Genomic DNA, 17,705 nt, shown 5'->3' on the forward strand with positions numbered 1-17,705 from the left:
CGCATAGACATTAGGCATGTTACCTTGACATTCTTGGGCACAGGGACTATGGTGGTCTTCTTGGAACAGTAGCTATTACAGGTCAGGGAGAGGTTGAAAATGTCAATGAAGACACTAGCCAGCTGGTCAGCACATGCTCTGAGTAGCCGTCCTGGTAATCCGTCTGGCCCTGCGGCCTTGTGAATGTTAACTTGTTTAAAGGTCTTACTCACATAAACTACGGAGAGCTGTGCTAGCAAAACTGTGCTAGCAAAACAGTTCTGTAGGTTAGCCTCTGCTTCATTGGACCACTACCGTATTGAGAGCGTCACTGGTACTTCCTGTTTGAGATATGGTCACATTTGCTAAATGGAGGGCAAGGGAGAGCTTTGTACGCATCTCTGTGTGTGGAGTAAAGGTGAACTAGAGGTTTTTTGCCTCTAGTTGCAAATGCCTCTTCGCTTCATTATTTCTAAGGTCAATACTTTTTTTTAAAGTACCTTTATTTAACTAGGCAAGTCAGTTAAGAACAAATTCTTATTTTCAATTACGGCATAGGAACAGTGGGTTAACTGCCTTGTTCAGGGGCAGAACGACAGATGTATACCTTGTCAGCTCGGGGATTCAATCTTGCAACCTTTTGGTTGCTAGTCCAACGCTCTAACCACTAGGCTACGCTGCCGCCCCACTTAAGTGATAATGCCCTCGAAGCCGGTGTTTGGAGGATATATTGGCATGGGTGTTGTTAGGCCCGAGAAGAAGTTGAGGGCCGGCAAACCGTGCCAATATATCCTCCAAACACCGGCTTTGAGGGCATTATCGCTTTTATACAATGGGTTACTATCATTTTTAAATAATGATTTACATATTTTTATAAAAAAACTTTATTTTGATGAATTTATTCATACTATTTCATCCTTCCTTCATCCTTACACAAATCTAAGGTTGCTACCCAAGCCGGCTGGTCGTTCTTTCTATCGGTTCGGTTGCCAGAGATGCAACCCAGGCTTTGTTGTGCCCTGTATATATCTATAAAAATGATGCCAGCTGAGTCATGATTTTGACTGGCTGAGAAACGCTGGCTGCCTGTCTGTCTCGTCCCGACTCCCGACACGTTCATTACTATGGGACAGCTGAAGATCGAATTTGAATACTGAAACAATGTTGCAAATGTCGGAGAGACAGACAGCAAGCTTTATACAAATCTCTGCTGTTGAAAATGAAATATTATTCTAAAATAAATGTGAGATAATGTCTAGATGCTTTTGAGACAGTGGATTGCACAGTCAGATGGAACAGAGTAAATAAGCATTTTAACGTCATAGATTTAGCCTGTGATAACTTGTGGAATAGACACCGGCTGTAATGCGGTTTTAACCAATCAGCATTCAGGATTAGACTCACCCGTTGTATAAAGTGCTACAACATAATTGATCAGGATGGTGTGTTTGATATCCTAAATGAAAAGCTAGGAGGGAACGACACCCAAGACTTCGATTGACCTGTGACATTTCAAATGGGGTTTTCCGACAATAGGAGGGCATGCAAATGAGGACATGGAAAACAGAGCTCCCTACTGTCCCATTGAGTGTGACCATGATAAAGTGACAAAGGCATCTAGTCCCTTGTTAAAAATAGTCGCATTAGTGGTCCCTTCTAAAAGGTTAGAGCGACTAGGAAGGGAGATGCCAATCATTGGTGGAGATGGGGTTACATAAACACTCTAAATAACAGGATGGCTACTATTACTAATAGCAGTGTTACTACTATTACTACAGCTATTAATGCATTAGTAAACATGAAGACTTTGGGAAGAATGGATTGATTATGAGAAATTATTATTATAAGAAATGGAACGAATACCAAAAATGCAATTGAACTCTTGATGACCAGAGGTTATGAACTAAGGATTAGTGTAAAAAAATTGTTATTTATATTTCTTACGGGGCATGGAGGTATTGGTCAAATATGTTCTCGGGGTCTTCATTTGATCACCCTGTTGCAGGAGACCTGCTTATGTCGATTATGACTTTACGCCGGTTAATATAAACAGAGAACGGTGTTTATATGACTAGTAATGCCATAGCCAGGCTTACTGCATGGCTGTGCACAGACATTTCAGGGTGCAGGTGCTCAAAATGAACAAAGAGCGCAACCCCCCCCTTTTTTTTGACTGATTGTTTTTTCATCTTCAATGCTCTTCGATTTTTAAATAATAACTTTAATAATGTAATATTCATAATCTCTCAACTCATGATAAATGTCAGGCTGGCTTGTTTGGATATTTTAGTATATTGTGGTCTGTGTTGCTGCTGCCCTGACACACATGTCCAACTCCCGACTGGAGGGATGGAGTTGAGTCGGAGGGGTCATTGATGCAGCCGATCCTCTCTCTTTCTGCCTCTCTCTGCTGCGTGTATCAGCCAACCAGACCCGAATATTGATGATGTAAATCAAGTGTATTCAAGTGTTAATCAAATGTTTTGCTGCTGTTGCAGTACTGTTCATATTTAAACTAGGTAGCTAGCTACACACTCGACCGGTGACCACATCTCAAACTTGGATTCCGGACAGCCGCAAAGCGTGCGCAGCCAGGTAGTTCAAGATTGACGTCTATCCATGTCCTAAGGACGTCGGGAAATGCCTTCAAAACCGGCCACTGGGGCAATAGTGAGCGCTATTACCATCAAGTAGGCTTGGGTTTTGTTAGGGTGTTGTGGACGGGGGTGGTCCCATGACTCTGGATCAGAAGGTTGTGTGTTCGATCCCCATCGTGCAAGCTGGTTTTTGGTTTTTGGTTTTAACCCTATCCCAAAACGTAACCCTTACCTTAACCATTCGGAATGAGTGCCTAAACTTACGAGCAGCAGGCGCAACAAAAACACTTTGAAATTTGACGTTTGGAGCAACTGCAAATACAAAAAGTTTGGAAGACGTGGATGAACATCTAACTCTGCCATGAGACTGAGAGCTTGTTTTGTGCGTGCGAGCTCTGTACAGGCCAGACCAACAGGCGCAACAAACGGACTGGGTGGGGGTAGAGGGTGGCGAACTTGACGATGTCATGACGACTTGCGGGCAGTGGGTTCAGAACAATGCCAAAAACTGTATTCAAAAATAAAATTATACCACCACCCAAAAGGGCACTTGGCGAGTGGGACGGCAAAGGACCAAGTGGGAGGCACAGGTAGACCCCTATCTGTGCACGTGCCTGGCCTACTGCCATAAGCAGTTTAAACTCATTGATCAGTTTTCTTGATGCTACATGTAGTTTTAAAAAATTTTGCAACTTTTGTGCACTTGTTTTTTATGCGAATTAAGGCCTGCTTTTGAGTTAATACTGCTTGCGTGTTTGCCTACTAACTTTATCTACTCCATTGTTTAGGTGATGGTGCCGGAGGGGAAGGCTGCCATCTTACTGGCTCTTAGCCAACCATGCTATCCTGTTTGTTTTTTCGCGTTGTTCGTAACTTGTTTTGTCCATCATGTTGCTGCTAACGTCTCTTATGACTGAAAAAGAGCTTCTGGACATCAGCACTGCGATTGCTCACCTCAAACTGTATGAAGAGTTCTTCTTCAATGAGTCGGACGGGAGAGATATAACACAAACTCCCCAGATCGCTGTTATTCGCTGAAGAAGGAAATTGAGATTTCGCGGAAAGAGATCAGGGTGCCTTGTGAGGATCAGGCGACGAGTGGCTAATCTGCCTTTGCCTTCCGTCCTGCTAGCTAACGTTCAATCGCTGGGGGGAAAAAATGGGAAGAACTGAAAGCATGTTTATCCAACCAACGGGACATGGCTGAACGCCGACATGAATAACATACAGCTGGCGGGTTATACACTCTATCGGCAGGACAGAACAGCAGCCTCTGGTAAGACACGGGGTGGGGGCCTATGCATTTATGTAAACAACAGCTGGTGCACAATATCTAAGGACGTCTCAAGGTTTTGCTCGCCTGAGGTAGAGTAGCTCATGATAAGCTGTAGACCACACTATCTGTATTTTTCGTAGCCGTCAACATACCACCACAGACCGAGGGTGGCACTAAAACCGCACTCAATGAGCTGTATACCGACAAAAGCAAACAGGAAAATGCTCATCCAGAGGCGGCGCTCCTAGTGGCCGGGGACTTTAATGCAGGGAAACTTAAATCAGTTTTACTTAATTTCTATCAGCATGTTAAATGTGCAACCAGAGGGGGGAAAAAATCTAGACCACCTTTACTCCACACACAGAGACGTGTACAAAGCTGTCTCTGTCTGAGTCTGTAATACCAACATGTTTCAAGCAGACCACCATAGTCCCTGTGCCCCAAAACACTAAGGTAACCTGCCTAAATGACTACCAACCCATGGCACTCACATCTGTAGCCATGAAAGGCTTTGAAAGGCTGGTCATGGCTCACATCAACACCATTATCCCAGAAACCCTAGACCCACTCCATTTTGCATACCCCAACAGATCCACAGATGATGCAATCTCTATTGCACACCACACTGCCCTTTCACACCTGGACAAAAGGAATGCCTATGTGAGAATGCTATTCATTGACAACAGCTCAGCGTTCAACACCATAGCTCCCTCAAATCTCATCACTAAGCTAAGGACCCTGGGACTAAACACCTCCCTCTGCAACTGGATCCTGAACTTCCTGACGGACCGCCCCCAGGTGGTAAGGGTAGGTAACAACATATCCGCCACGCTGATCCTCAACACGGTGGCCCCTCAGGGGTGCTTGCTCAGTCCCCTCCTGTACTCCCTGTTCACTCATGACTGCACGGCCAGGCATGACTCCAACACCATCATTGTTTGCTGATGACACAACAGTGGTTGGCCTGATCACCGACAACGATGAGACAGCCTATAGGGAGGAGGTCAGAGACCTGACTGTGTGGTGCCAGGACAACAACTTCTCCCTCAACGTGATCAAGACAAAGGAGATGATTGTGTACTACAGGAAAAGAAGGACCGAGCACGCCCCCATTCTCATCGACGGGCTGTAGTGGAGCAGGTTGAGAGCTTCAAGTTCCTTGGCGTCCACATCACCAACAAACGAACATGGTCCACGCACACCAAGACAGTCGTGAAGAGAGCACGACAAAACCTATTCTCCCTCAGGAGACTGAAAAGATTTGGCATGGGTCCTCAGATCCTCAAAAGGTTATAAAGCTACACCATCGAGAGCATCCTGACGGGTTGCATCACTGCCGGGTATGGCAACTGCTCAGCCTCCGACCGCATGTACATATTACCTCAATTACCTCAACACCGGTGCCCCCGCACATTGACTCTGTACCGGTACCCCCTGTATATAGCCTCGCTATTGTTATTTATGGCTGCTCTTTAATTATTTGTTATTTGTATCTCTTACTTTTTTTTTCTTCTTAAAACTGCATTGTTTGTTAAGGGCTTGTAAGTAAGCATTTCACTGTAAGGTCTGCACCTGTTGTATTCGGCGCATGTGACAAATAAAATTTAATTTAATGCCAACCCCACATACAGTATAATGCTACACTAATAGCCACTGCCAATTTAGCCTGCTCTAACTTTGGCCTATCACGCCAAGTAATTGCATCCCACTTTTAAAATTCATATTGTTATCTTGTTGCTATATTTGCATAGCTTCTTTCATGTAAACGTATTTAGCATATTGCTATTGATTAACAATTTCTKTGTGGACTTTGATGTGTGCTTGGGGTTATGGTCTCGCTGGAAGATCCACATGCGGTCAACTTTCAGCCTCCTGGCAGAGGCAACAACGTCGATGCTGTTGACCTTAACAAGGSCCCCAGGACCAGTGGAAGCAGAAAAGCCCCATAACATCAAAGATCCACCACCATATTTTACAGTAGGTATGCATGAGCAAAATCAAAACCCATAACTACCTACAAATATGRTGACGGACCTTTGATGTTATGGGGCTATTTTGCTTCCACTGGTCCTAGGAGCGTCTGCTAAATGACAAATGTTATGCACTAGCAATGTTTAGAAATCTTCAGAGGAAGTGAACCTGCCTCCTGTTTAGACAGCTGGTTGTTGTGTTTCAGATCTTGGAGGCGGGGTGAGGTGGTGGACTGTGTGACAGTGGAGCCCTACATGCTGGKGGACTTTGTGAATCTCACAAACAACACTAAAGTGGACTAAACTAAAGTTTACAAGAGGTTCAAGGCCTCAGAATACGGCATAGACTTCGGATATCAGGAGGATGAAACTTGGCCGCAAGTGGATCTTCCAGCGAGACAATAACCCCAAGCACACATCAAATTCCACAAAGAAATTGTTAAGTCTCCGGACTTGAAACCCATTGAAAACCTGTGGTTCGAATGGAAGAGAGCTGTACATAAGCGCAGACAAACTATATCAAGGATCTGGAAGATTCTGTATGGAGGAATGGTCTAAGATCCCTCYCAATGTGTCCAATGTGTTCTCCAACTCATAAGATATTTTAGAAAAAGGCTCAGCGCCATTATCCTCGCATGGTGAAGTATTGAAAGGTATTGAAAAGAGGGGTGTCAATCATTTTKACCCCTACATTTGAGAAAAAAAGTATTACTTGTTAAACAAAATCRCTTTCTCTGAGCAATTGTATTAGTTTAAAATAATATAATTTCCCAATTTTTTGGAACATACAATATAGCTCATCTTTATATTTKTWWTTTTTATTTTATTTAACTAGGCAAGTCAGTTAAGAACAAATTCTTATTTACAATGACKGCTTACACCGGCCAAACCCGGACGACGCTGGGCCAATTGTGCGCCGCCCTATGGGACTCCCAATCACGGCCGGTTGTGATACAGCCTTTATCAAGGTTGTCAATAATTTTGTACACACAGTGCTTTCAGAAAGTATTCTTACCCCTTGACTTTTTCCACATTTTGTTGTGTTACAGCCTGATTTTAAAATTGATTAAATTGAGATTTTGTGTCACTGGCCTACANAAAGTATTCTTACCCCTTGACTTTTTCCACATTTTGTTGTGTTACAGCCTGATTTTAAAATTGATTAAATTGAGATTTTGTGTCACTGGCCTACAAACAATACCCCATAATGTCATTATGTTTTTAGAAATGTTTACAAATTAATAAAAAATGAATATCTGAAATGTCTTGAGTCAATAAGTATTCAACCCCTTTGTTATGGAAAGCCTAAATAAGTTCAGGAGTAAAAATTTGCTTAACAAGTCACATAATACAGTGTATTCGAAAAGTGTTCAGACACCTTGACCTTTTCACATTTTGTTACATTACAGCCTTATTCTAAAATGGATGAAATAGTTTTTTTCCTCATCAATCTACGCACAATACCCCATAATGACAAAGCAAAACCAGCATTTTAGAAATGTTTGCAAAAAAAACAAGCCATGAGGTCAAAGAATTTGTCCATAGAGCTCCGAGACATGACTGTATCGAGACATGACTGTGAGGCACAGATCTGGGGAAGGGTACCAACTTTTTTTGCAGCATTGAAGGTCCCCAAGAACACATTGGCCTTCATCATTCTTAAATGGAATAAGTTTGGAACCACCATGACTGTTCCTAGAGCTAGCTTCTCAGCCAAACTGAGCAATCGGGGAAGAAGGGCCGTGGTCAGGTAGGTGACCAAGTACCCGATGGTCACTCTGACAGAGCTCCAGAGTGCCTCTGTGGTGATGGGAGGATCATCCAGAAGGACAGCCATCTCTGCAGCACTCCACCAATCAGGCCTTTATGGCAGAATGGCCAGACAGAAGCCACTTGAAAAAACAGATTCTCTGGTCTGATAAAACCAAGATTGAACTCTTTGGCCTGAATGCCAAGCGTCACATCTGGAGGAAACTTGGCACCATCCCTACGGTGAAGCATGGGGGTGGCAGCGTCATGCTGTGGAGATGTTTTTCAGCAGCAGGGACTGGGAGACTAGTCAGGATCGAGGGAAAAATGAACGGAGCAAAGTACAGAAATATCCTTGATGAAAACCTCCTCCAGAGCACTCAGGACCTCAGACTGGGGAGAAGGTTCACCTTCCAACAGGACAACGACCCTAAGCACACAGCCAAGACAACGCAGGAGCGGCTTCGGGATAAGTCTCTGAATGTCCTTGAGTGGCCCAGCCAGAGCCCGGACTTGAACCCGATTGAACATCTCTGGAGAGACCTGAAAATATCTGTGCAGCGACACTCCCCATACCACCTGACAGAGCTTGAGAGGATCTGCAGAGAAGAATGGGAGAAACTCCCCAAATACAAGTGTGCCAAGCTTGTAGCGTCATACCCAAGAAGACTTGACGCTGTAATCACTGCCAAAGTTGCTTCAACAAAGTACTGAGTAAAGGGTCTGAATACTTATGTAAATGTGATATTTAACTTTTTTATTTGTCATTATCGGGTATTGATGAGGGGAAAAAACAATTTAATACATTTTAGAATAAGGCTGTAACGTAACAAAATGTGGAAAAAGTCAAGGGGTCTGAATACTTTCCAAATGCACTGTATTTCTATAGAAGAAGCCCATTTTTATTCTCAGCTTCTTCACTAACTCATCAATATGCTTTTTAAAAGACAGCTTTTCATCTATCCAGATGCCCAGATTTTTGTAAGCAGGGACACGATCAATATAGACACCATCCAAAGTACATATGCTTAAATCATTAGAGTTGTTTTTATGCGCTCTAGAGAACAACATATACTTTGTTACCTGCATTCAATACTAATTTCAGGTCAATAAAGTTTTTCTGTAATACAATGAAGACAGACTGTAGTTCAGATAGAGCCTGGTCAACTGCGGGGGCAACAGCATACCCAACAGTATTATCTGCAAGTGCAGATAAAAACATTTTTTACAGACAAGTCAATATTGTTAATGTAAACATTAAAAAGTACAGGACCCAGAATCGAACCCTGCGGGACACCTTTCGTAGTGTCGAGGAAACCTGATGTAACACCATCAGTAGATACACATTGAGTTCTATTTATCAAGTCACTTTTAAACAAGTTATATGCAGCCTGGTCTAGGCCAATTGAGGAATGCCTTTGAATTAGCAGTGAGTGATCAACAGTATCGAAAGCCTTTGACAGGTCAATGAAGATGACAGCACAATGTTGCCTTTTATCCATACAGTTAATMATTTATAACTAGGGATGCAGCATAGATAGTGCTATGACCTGGTCTAAAACCTGTCTGATGTACAGTACATTTAGAATACATTTCAAAGATATGAAAGATCTTAGCTGAGAAATAATCAAGAATTCTAATATTTTACCTAGGCAAGAAATTGGGCGATAATTATTTAGGGTCACCACCTTTGTGAACGGGGAGTACATGGKCCGCCTTCCAAACCTTGGGGATAGTACCAGATATATTCGCCAGGTTAAAAATATGGGTTAATGATTCAGCAATCAAGGGTGCAGAGATCTGCAGCAAAAATGGATCAAGCATATCAGCCCCAGTGGACATCAGTCTTAAGCAAGGCTTCTAGCACATTACAGGTAGTAAATAGTTGAAATTAAGAAAGAAAAAAAATCATTAGAATTGGACAGAATCAATGTAACATTTATTTTTCCAATGTGTGTATGTAACTATTTTCTGGGTAGACATTCATCTGCAAATGTATGATGTTATTTTTCTGTTCAATAATCCAAGATTCTCAACTAATGAACCGTATGTGATGCATTTGTTCATAACTCTTGCTCAATATTACATCCATAAAATGACTTTCTTTAAGAACATAACAAATAATATTCGATATTTTTAAAGGTTGAATTAAATAATTACTTTGTCACATTAAATAATATGCTCTGTAAGAATAATCAAGTAATTAAATATATTGCTACTCTTAAAGATGCACTATCCAGAAATCGCTCCGCCATTTCCTGGTTGTTGAAATTATAATAGTTAGCCTAATTTCAGTTTATGTGACAAAACAAGCAAGTATAGTGTAGAGAATCATTGTAACTTCTAAACCGCTGTGAAATATATATTCCATWAACAAAAATATTGTAGCTCGTGTACAAAACCGAAAATTAAAGCCACAAAAACGTGAGAACAGGAAGCATAGAAATAGCGCACATAAAACAGATCTACCACTTCTTAGACTTGCTTTCAAAGAGAATGACAGACCTATAACTCACATTGTTATGTGAATTTGATCGGGTCGTCCAAAAAGTTACATATTGCAGCTTTAAGCATTTTAAATGTATTTGAATGTAAAACCCTGTATGCGTTTTTGTTTTTGCGTGTTTGTGCTGTTTTGTGTTACAAAAATCTATACATTCTTAAAAAATGTACAGATTTAAATTTAGATCCTTCAAAATGTATTGAATTTATATGATGACATTTTCTTTTAATAGAGTATGCGAACGTGAGTAGATTATGTTGAAAACGACAGGCGTCCATCTTGGATGCTGTCTCCGGTTTATTTATAAACTCAGTGATTAAGAATGAGATAATATACAGAAATGTACTGAATGTCTTCTCATCCAGAGATGCAACATCATTATGTAGCCTAACTGGCAAGGAGCTTTGATGGAGCGCTTAATGTAGAATGTGGCATTCCTTTACCATTCTCCCTGCATAATCACATTGAGGATGAAATAGTCTACATTCCCCTCAATTGATATTATGAGCATAACACTTATGTAATTTTAGCGTCTGAAGCGCAGAGTCTAGATTTCAGCATAATTKCACGTAATGCGCAGTGATATTTCCCTGGGAAAGCCACCCCCTCMCCACTTTACCCGGAGTCTGACAGCGGCGCAGGCCTACGTGCCGAAGCCTGCAATATGTGCGGAAGATTGCGATGGGACGGGAACACTGTGTCACTGCGGCAWCTCGACCGCTTACCTTGGGGTCTTTCTCGTAGTAGTGCTGCTGCGTCCTGATCCATCGGCCAACCAGATGGTCGCGCACGGTGTTGGCCAASGCGAAGTAGTAGTCTCTTTTGGTCGCCACATTTCGGTCCTTTACGAGCGTAAAGTGGAGATGGCGATTAAAATTAGTCTTGAGGTCTGAAACATTTTCCACTCCTGCAAGCCCTCGCACCGATATCTGCTTTCTCTTCTCCTGGTCTGTCAGTGGTTTAGGCATCTTGGTAAATGCGTATTTTCTATTGTACGACTGTAGATCCGAATGGCAAATATCGACCTAGGGTGAGGAGAGATGGCAAGTAACGAACTGCGTTATGCCTATGCTTGTCACARTGTTTGCCCTGCCTCCCTCTGACCAGTGGGGTTTCCACTTGATAGCACAGCCACAAAGTCTATATCGTAACGCTTCAAGAAAACACAAATGGGCTTTCTGGTCTTACGTTAAGGTTAGGCATAATGTTAGCACTGTGGTTAGGTTAAAAATMMGATTTTAAGAAGATAATTGTAGAAATGGGCGGGGTTTATGACTTTATGGCCGTGGTAATTTGGGACGACYGTCAAGTGGTGGACTGCTCTGGCATTATTGTATCACACCGCCAGYCCCGGCACCAACCGCTCAAATGTTGTATCCCATCAGAACCCAAAATATTKTCTTGTTTTACTCCAATGTTTGTAAACAATGTATATGTAAACAAACACTTTATAGCCACAAAACAAAGCTAGAAGAATCCTTAATTGAAACAATAACATATCACCCAGCCTCTGCAATCCAGGGGGCTGTTCCTCACTGCATCTGCCCAATTGAGAAATTTGATAGATTATGTCAACAGAGAAAAAGGTAGGCTATAGCCTAGGCTTCTACAAAAATACACTATATATACAAAAGTACCTTCAAATTAATGGGTTCGGCTATTTCAGCCACACCCGTTGCTGACGTATAAAAAACGAACACCCAGCCATGCAATTTCCATAGACAAACATTGGCAGTAGAATGGCCTTACTGAAGAGCTCAATGACTTTCAACATGGCACCKKCATAGGATGCCACCTTTCCAACAAGTCAGGTCGTAAAATGTTTGCCCTGCTAGAGCTGCCCCGGTCAACTACAAGTGCTGTTATTGTGAAGTGGAAACTTATGGGAGCAACAACGGCTCAGCTGCGAAGTGGTAGGCCACACAAGCTCATAGAACGGGACTGCCGAGTGCTGAAGCGTGTAGTGCGTAGAAATAATCTGTCTTCGGTTGTACCAATCATTCCTGAGTTCCAAAATGCCTCTGGAAGAAAGGTCAGCACAAGAACTGTTCGCTGGGAGCTTYATGAAATGGRTTTCCATGGCAGAGCAGCCRTACACAAGCCKAAGATTACCATGCGCAATGCCATGCGCCGGATAGAGTGGTGTAAAGCTCGCCGCCATTGGACTCTGRAGCAGTGGAAATATGTTCTCTTGAGTGATGAATCACTCTTCACCATCTGGCAGTCCARCAGACGAATCTGGGTATGGTGGATGCCMGGAGAACGCCACCTGCCCCAATGCATAGTGTGTGCCAACTGTAAAGTTTGGTGGAGGAGGAATAATGGTCTGGGGCTGTTTGGGGGGGGCTAGGTCCGAAGGGAAATCTTAACGCTACAGCATACAATGACATTCTAGACGATTCTGTCCATACAGAAATTGTTTGTCGARATTGGTGTGGAAGAACTTGACTGGCCTRCACAGAGCCCTGACCTCAACTCAATTGAATACCTTTGGGATGAATTGGAACGCCGACTGCGAGCCAGGCTTTATCACCCAACATCAGTGCCCGACCTCACTAATGCTATTGTGGCCGAATGGAAGAAAGTCCCCGCAGCAATGTTCCAACATCTAGTTGAAAGCCTTCTCAGAAGAATGGAGGCTRTTAAAGCAGCAAAGTGGGGACCAACTCCATATTAATGACCATGATTTTGGAATGAGATGTTTGACAAGCAGGTTTCCACATACATTTGGTCATGTAGTCTATATTAACAGGCCCATTGGCCGCCGGCTGTGTCACGCTCTTTTCCCCCCCAAATAAATGATATAAAAAATTGGACCAGCATACCCTCCTAAAAATTGGTCTAGCCCATCTGGCGTCTGACAGATTTTTGTATACAAGACCGATAAACTTTTATTTTATTTGCCAGATGGCCAATCTGAACCCCTGCCAATTGTCTCTTCAAGTATGGACCAGGACACCGGAGTTGGTATGCCAGTCCTGCACGTCTGCATTTCTATGAATGCACCCATCATTTATTTCAAGTACAGCGTGGGTCTTACAGAAGCTCCAGCCCAATTAAGAGTTGACCCTCTTAATGACAATATGCAGAGCTAATCATAATTAATTGAGAAGCCCCCAAAACTCCCTCGAAAAGTTGAAAAGGGATGATGGCATTGAGGGGTTGTGCATGAGGGGTGTGAGCCATGTAGCCTWTCAGCTGTCGGGACTGCGTGATGTATAGCCTATTATTTGGGAGTAAGATTCTGTCTGCCTGAAAACCATACCAGACAATTAAATATGTTCTGAGCTCTTATCAAATTTCTATTCAGCCTCTCAGGGACGGACTGGGACCAGAAATAGGCCCTGGCATTTCCAACACACAAGCCCATATTTTCCCCGAGGCCCCAATTATTAGCCATATCCTGATCATTTTGCGCCAAAAAAACAAGTTATACAGGCCCACAGATCATTATCTGTCTAATAATGGGGGCCTCAAGTGAAAATATGGGCTGGTGTGGGGGAATCGAGGAAAACAATTGGCCGGTATGGGRGCCTCAAGGAAACAAATAGGCCATTGTGTTGGAAATGCCAGGGACGATTTCTGGTCCCATATATCTGTTGATCAATGTAATAGAAAGACATTTGAAATTCGACCGTGGGTGGACCGGTGGTCATCTTTGTTGTAGCAATTAGAAGTTAACATTTCAATGAAATTCAAATGCAAMTGGTGTACCAGCTAAATTRCAGTGGTCTGAAKGGATAGGTCCATTCTATGAATTATATTTCTGTGATAGAAATGAAACCYACCCTGTTGTATTCAAGAGCATGTTGTCTCAACTGATGGCAGGCACAGCACAAAAACCTCAGATGATGTGAAATCRGGTCTAAGCAACAACATATGTGAATATGAAAAAATCTGAGTTTAAGCATTTTTTTGATAATTGATGTTAAATGTGTAAAAATGTCAATTTTTATTAAAAAAAACCTTTTTTTTCAATAAATCATTAAATAGTTTGACAACACTGTTTGTAAGATTTTAAATTATATCAAACTCAAGTGTATATTTTCCAGTGATAAAGACATGGATGTCTCATGGTATGGTGGGGTATGAGCACCTTAATATCCTGAATGTTTTGGCATTCAGGTCCAAAAAGTCACTTTCTGACCACTTCTTCCATGAGCAAATATGTATGGRAAGTTTTGTTTGTTTAAATCAAAATGGATGTTGTCAAAAAGTGATTGAATTCAAATGGATTTACCCATRTATCATATTGTAAAAAGGTCAATGACCATTTGCTAGAATTTCACATTACACAATGACCAACTTGTCAGACTTGCGCTTACATGTTGACTGCACCTTCATCTACAAATACCTCCCACCCAAACTCTTCAATGGATTCTTCCAGGTTAATTCTGGAATCCATGCATACAACACAAGACACACAGATAACCTTCACCCTCCCCACTGCCACACATGGTCCATTCTCTATCAGATAAAGGTTCCATACTTTGGAATTCCTATCTTCACATTGCCAAATCATCTCTCAATAACTCCAAGCATAGACTAGGTCTCCTCCTCATGGACTGCACCAGATTTGCCAGTTCTTGCTGTGAGATGTTACCCCACTCTTCCACCAAGGCACCTGCAAGTTCCCAGACATTTCTGGGGGGGAATGGTCCTAGCCCTYASACTCCGATCCAACAGGTCCCAGACGTGCTCAATGGGATTGAGATCCGGGATCTTCGCTGGCCATGGCCGAACACTGACATTCCTGTCTTGCAGGAAATCACGCACAGAGCGAGGAGTATGGCTGGTGGCATTGTCATGCTGTAGAGTCATGTCAGGATGAGCCTGCGGTAAGGGTACCACATGAGGAAGCAGGATGTCTTCCCTGTAACGCACAGAGTTGAGATTGCTTGCTCAGTCCTATGATGCTGTGACACACCGCCTCAGACCATGACGGATCCTCCACCTCCAAATCGATCCCGCTCCAGAGTACAGGACTCGGTGTAACGCTCATTCCTTCGACGATAAACGCGAATCCGACCATCACCCCTGGTGAGACAAAACCGCGACTCGTCAGTGAAGAGCACTTTTTGCCAGTCCTGTCTGGTCCAGCGACGGTGGGTTTGTGCCCATAGGCGACGTTGTTGCCGGTGATGTCTGGTGAGGACCTGCCTTACAACAGGCCTACAAGCCCTCAGTCCAGTCTCTTTCAGCATATTGCGGACAGTCTGAGCACTGATGGAGGGATTGTGCGTTCCTGGTGTAACTCGGGCAGTTGTTGTTGCCATCCTGTACCTTTCCCGCAGATTTGATGTTCGGATGTACCGATCCTGTGCAGGTATTGTTACACGTAGTCTGCCACTACGAGGACGATCAGCTGTCCGTCCTGTCTCCCTGTAGCGCTGTCTTAGGCATCTCACAGTACGGACATTGCAATTTATTGCCCTGGCCACATCTGCATTCCACATGCCTCCTTACAGCATGCCTAACGCACATTCACGCAGATGAGCAGGGGCCCTGGGCATCTTTCTTTTGGTGTTTTTCAGTCAGTAGAAAGGCCTCTTTAGTGTCCTAAGTTTTCATAACTGTGACCTTAATTGCCTACCGTCTGTAAGCTGTTAGTGTCTTAACGACCGTTCCACAGGTGCATGTTCATACATTTTTCATGGTTCATTGAACAAGCATGGGAAACAGTGTTTAAACCCTTTACAATGAAGATCTGTGAAGTTATTTGGATTTTTATGAATTATCTTTGAAAAACAGGGTCCCGAAAAAGGGTATTTTCTTTTTTTGCTGAGTTTATATATATATATATATATATATACACACAGTTGAAGTCAGAAGTTTACATACACTTAGGTTGGAGTCATTAAAACTTGTTTAGTACCAATGTGGCCTCCCGGGTGGCGCAGTGTTCTAGGGCACTGCATCGCAGCGTTAGCTGTGCCACCAGAGACTCTGGGTTCGCGCCCAGGTCCGTGAGCGTCGTCCGGGTTAGGGAGGGTTTGGCCGGTAGGATATCCTTGTCTCATCGCGCACCAGTGACTCCTGTGGCGGGCCGGGCGCAGTGCGCGCTAACCAAGGTTGCCAGGTGCACAGGTGTTTCCCCCGACACATTGGTGCGGCTGGCTTCCGGGTTGGATGCRCGCTGTGTTAAGAAGCAGTGCGGCTTGGTTGGGTTGTGTTTCGGRGGATGCATGGMTTTCGACCTTCGTCTCTCCCGAGCCCGTACGGGAGTTGTAGCGATGAGACAAGATAGAAACTACTAACAATTGGATACCATGAAATTGGGGAGAAAAAAGGGGGGTAAAATTCACAAAAAAAAAAAAACTATTTCTTGTTAACAAACTATAGTTTTGGCAAGTCGGTTAGGACATCTATGTGCATGATACAAGTAATTTTTTCCAACAATTGTTTACAGACAGATTATTTCACTTATAATTCACTGTATCACAATTCCAGCGGGACAGAAGTTTACACACACTAAATTGACTGTGCCTTTAAACAGCTTGGAAAATTCCAGAAAATGTCATGGCTTTARAAGCTTCTGATAGACTAATTGACATTATTTGAGTCAATTGGAGGTGTACCTGTGGCTGTATTTCAAGGCCTACCTTCAAACTCAGTGCCTCTTTGCTTGACATCATGGGAAAATCAAAAGATATCAGCCAAGACCTCAGAAAATAAATCGTAGACGTCCACAAGTCTGGTTCATCCTTGGGAGCAATTTCCAAACGGCTGAAGGTACCACATTCATCTGTACAAACAATAGTACGCAAGTATAAACACCATGGGACCACCAGCCGTCATACCCCTCAAAGGAGACGCGTTCGGTCTCCTAGAGATTAATGTACTTTGGTGCGAAAAGTGCAAATCAATCCCAGAACAGCAGCAAAGGACCTTGTGAAGATGCTGGAGGAAACAGGTACAAAAGTATCTATATCCCAGTAAAACGAGTCCTATATCGACAACCTGAAAGGCCACTCAGCAAGGAAGAATCCACTGCTCCAAAACCTCCACATAAAAAATCAAGACTACGGTTTGCAACTGCACATGGGGCAAAGATCATACTTTTTGGAGAAATGTCCTCTGGTCTGATGAAACAAAAATAGAACTGTTTGACCATAATGACCATTGTTATGTTTGGAGGAAAAAGGGGAGGCTTGCAAGCCGAAGAACACCATCCCAACCGTGAATGCACAGGGTGGCAGCATCATGTTGTGGGGGTGCTTTGCTGCAGTTCACAAAATAGATGGCATGAGGCAAGAAAATTATGGGATATATTGAAGTAACATCTCAAGACATCAGTCAGGAAGTTAAAGCTTGGTCGCAAATGGGTCTTCCAAATGGACAATGACCCCAAGCATACTTCCAGAGTTGTGGCAAAATGGCTTAAGGACAACAAAGTCAAGGTATTGGAGTGGCCATCACAAAGCCCTGACCTCAACCCTATAGAAAATGTGTGGGCAGAATTGAAAATGTGTGTGAGCAAGAGGCCTACAAACCTGATCAGTTACACCAGCTCTGTCAGGAGGAATGGGCCAAAATTCACCCAACTTGTGGGAAGCTTGTGAGGGCTACCCAAAACATTTGACCCAAGTTAAAAATTTAAAGGCAATGCTGCCAAATACTAATAGTGTAGT

At 43.1% G+C, this 17,705-nt stretch overlaps 1 protein-coding gene across 1 annotated transcript in view; it reads right to left on the minus strand.

Moving 5' to 3' along the window:
- The window catches only part of LOC111960301 (glycogen phosphorylase, muscle form), a 33,340-nt gene extending 22,199 nt beyond the window's left edge, over nt 1-11,141 (minus strand). The window contains exon 1 of the mRNA XM_023982250.2: nt 10,800-11,141. Within this exon, the coding sequence (XP_023838018.1) occupies nt 10,800-11,042 (243 nt within the window). The 5' untranslated portion in view covers nt 11,043-11,141. The remainder of the gene's footprint in view (nt 1-10,799) is intronic.
- Between the last annotated feature and the right edge of the window lie 6,564 nt (nt 11,142-17,705).

This window comes from Salvelinus sp. IW2-2015, linkage group LG37, assembly GCF_002910315.2.
Source record: "Salvelinus sp. IW2-2015 linkage group LG37, ASM291031v2, whole genome shotgun sequence".
Lineage (NCBI taxonomy): Eukaryota > Metazoa > Chordata > Actinopteri > Salmoniformes > Salmonidae > Salvelinus > Salvelinus sp. IW2-2015.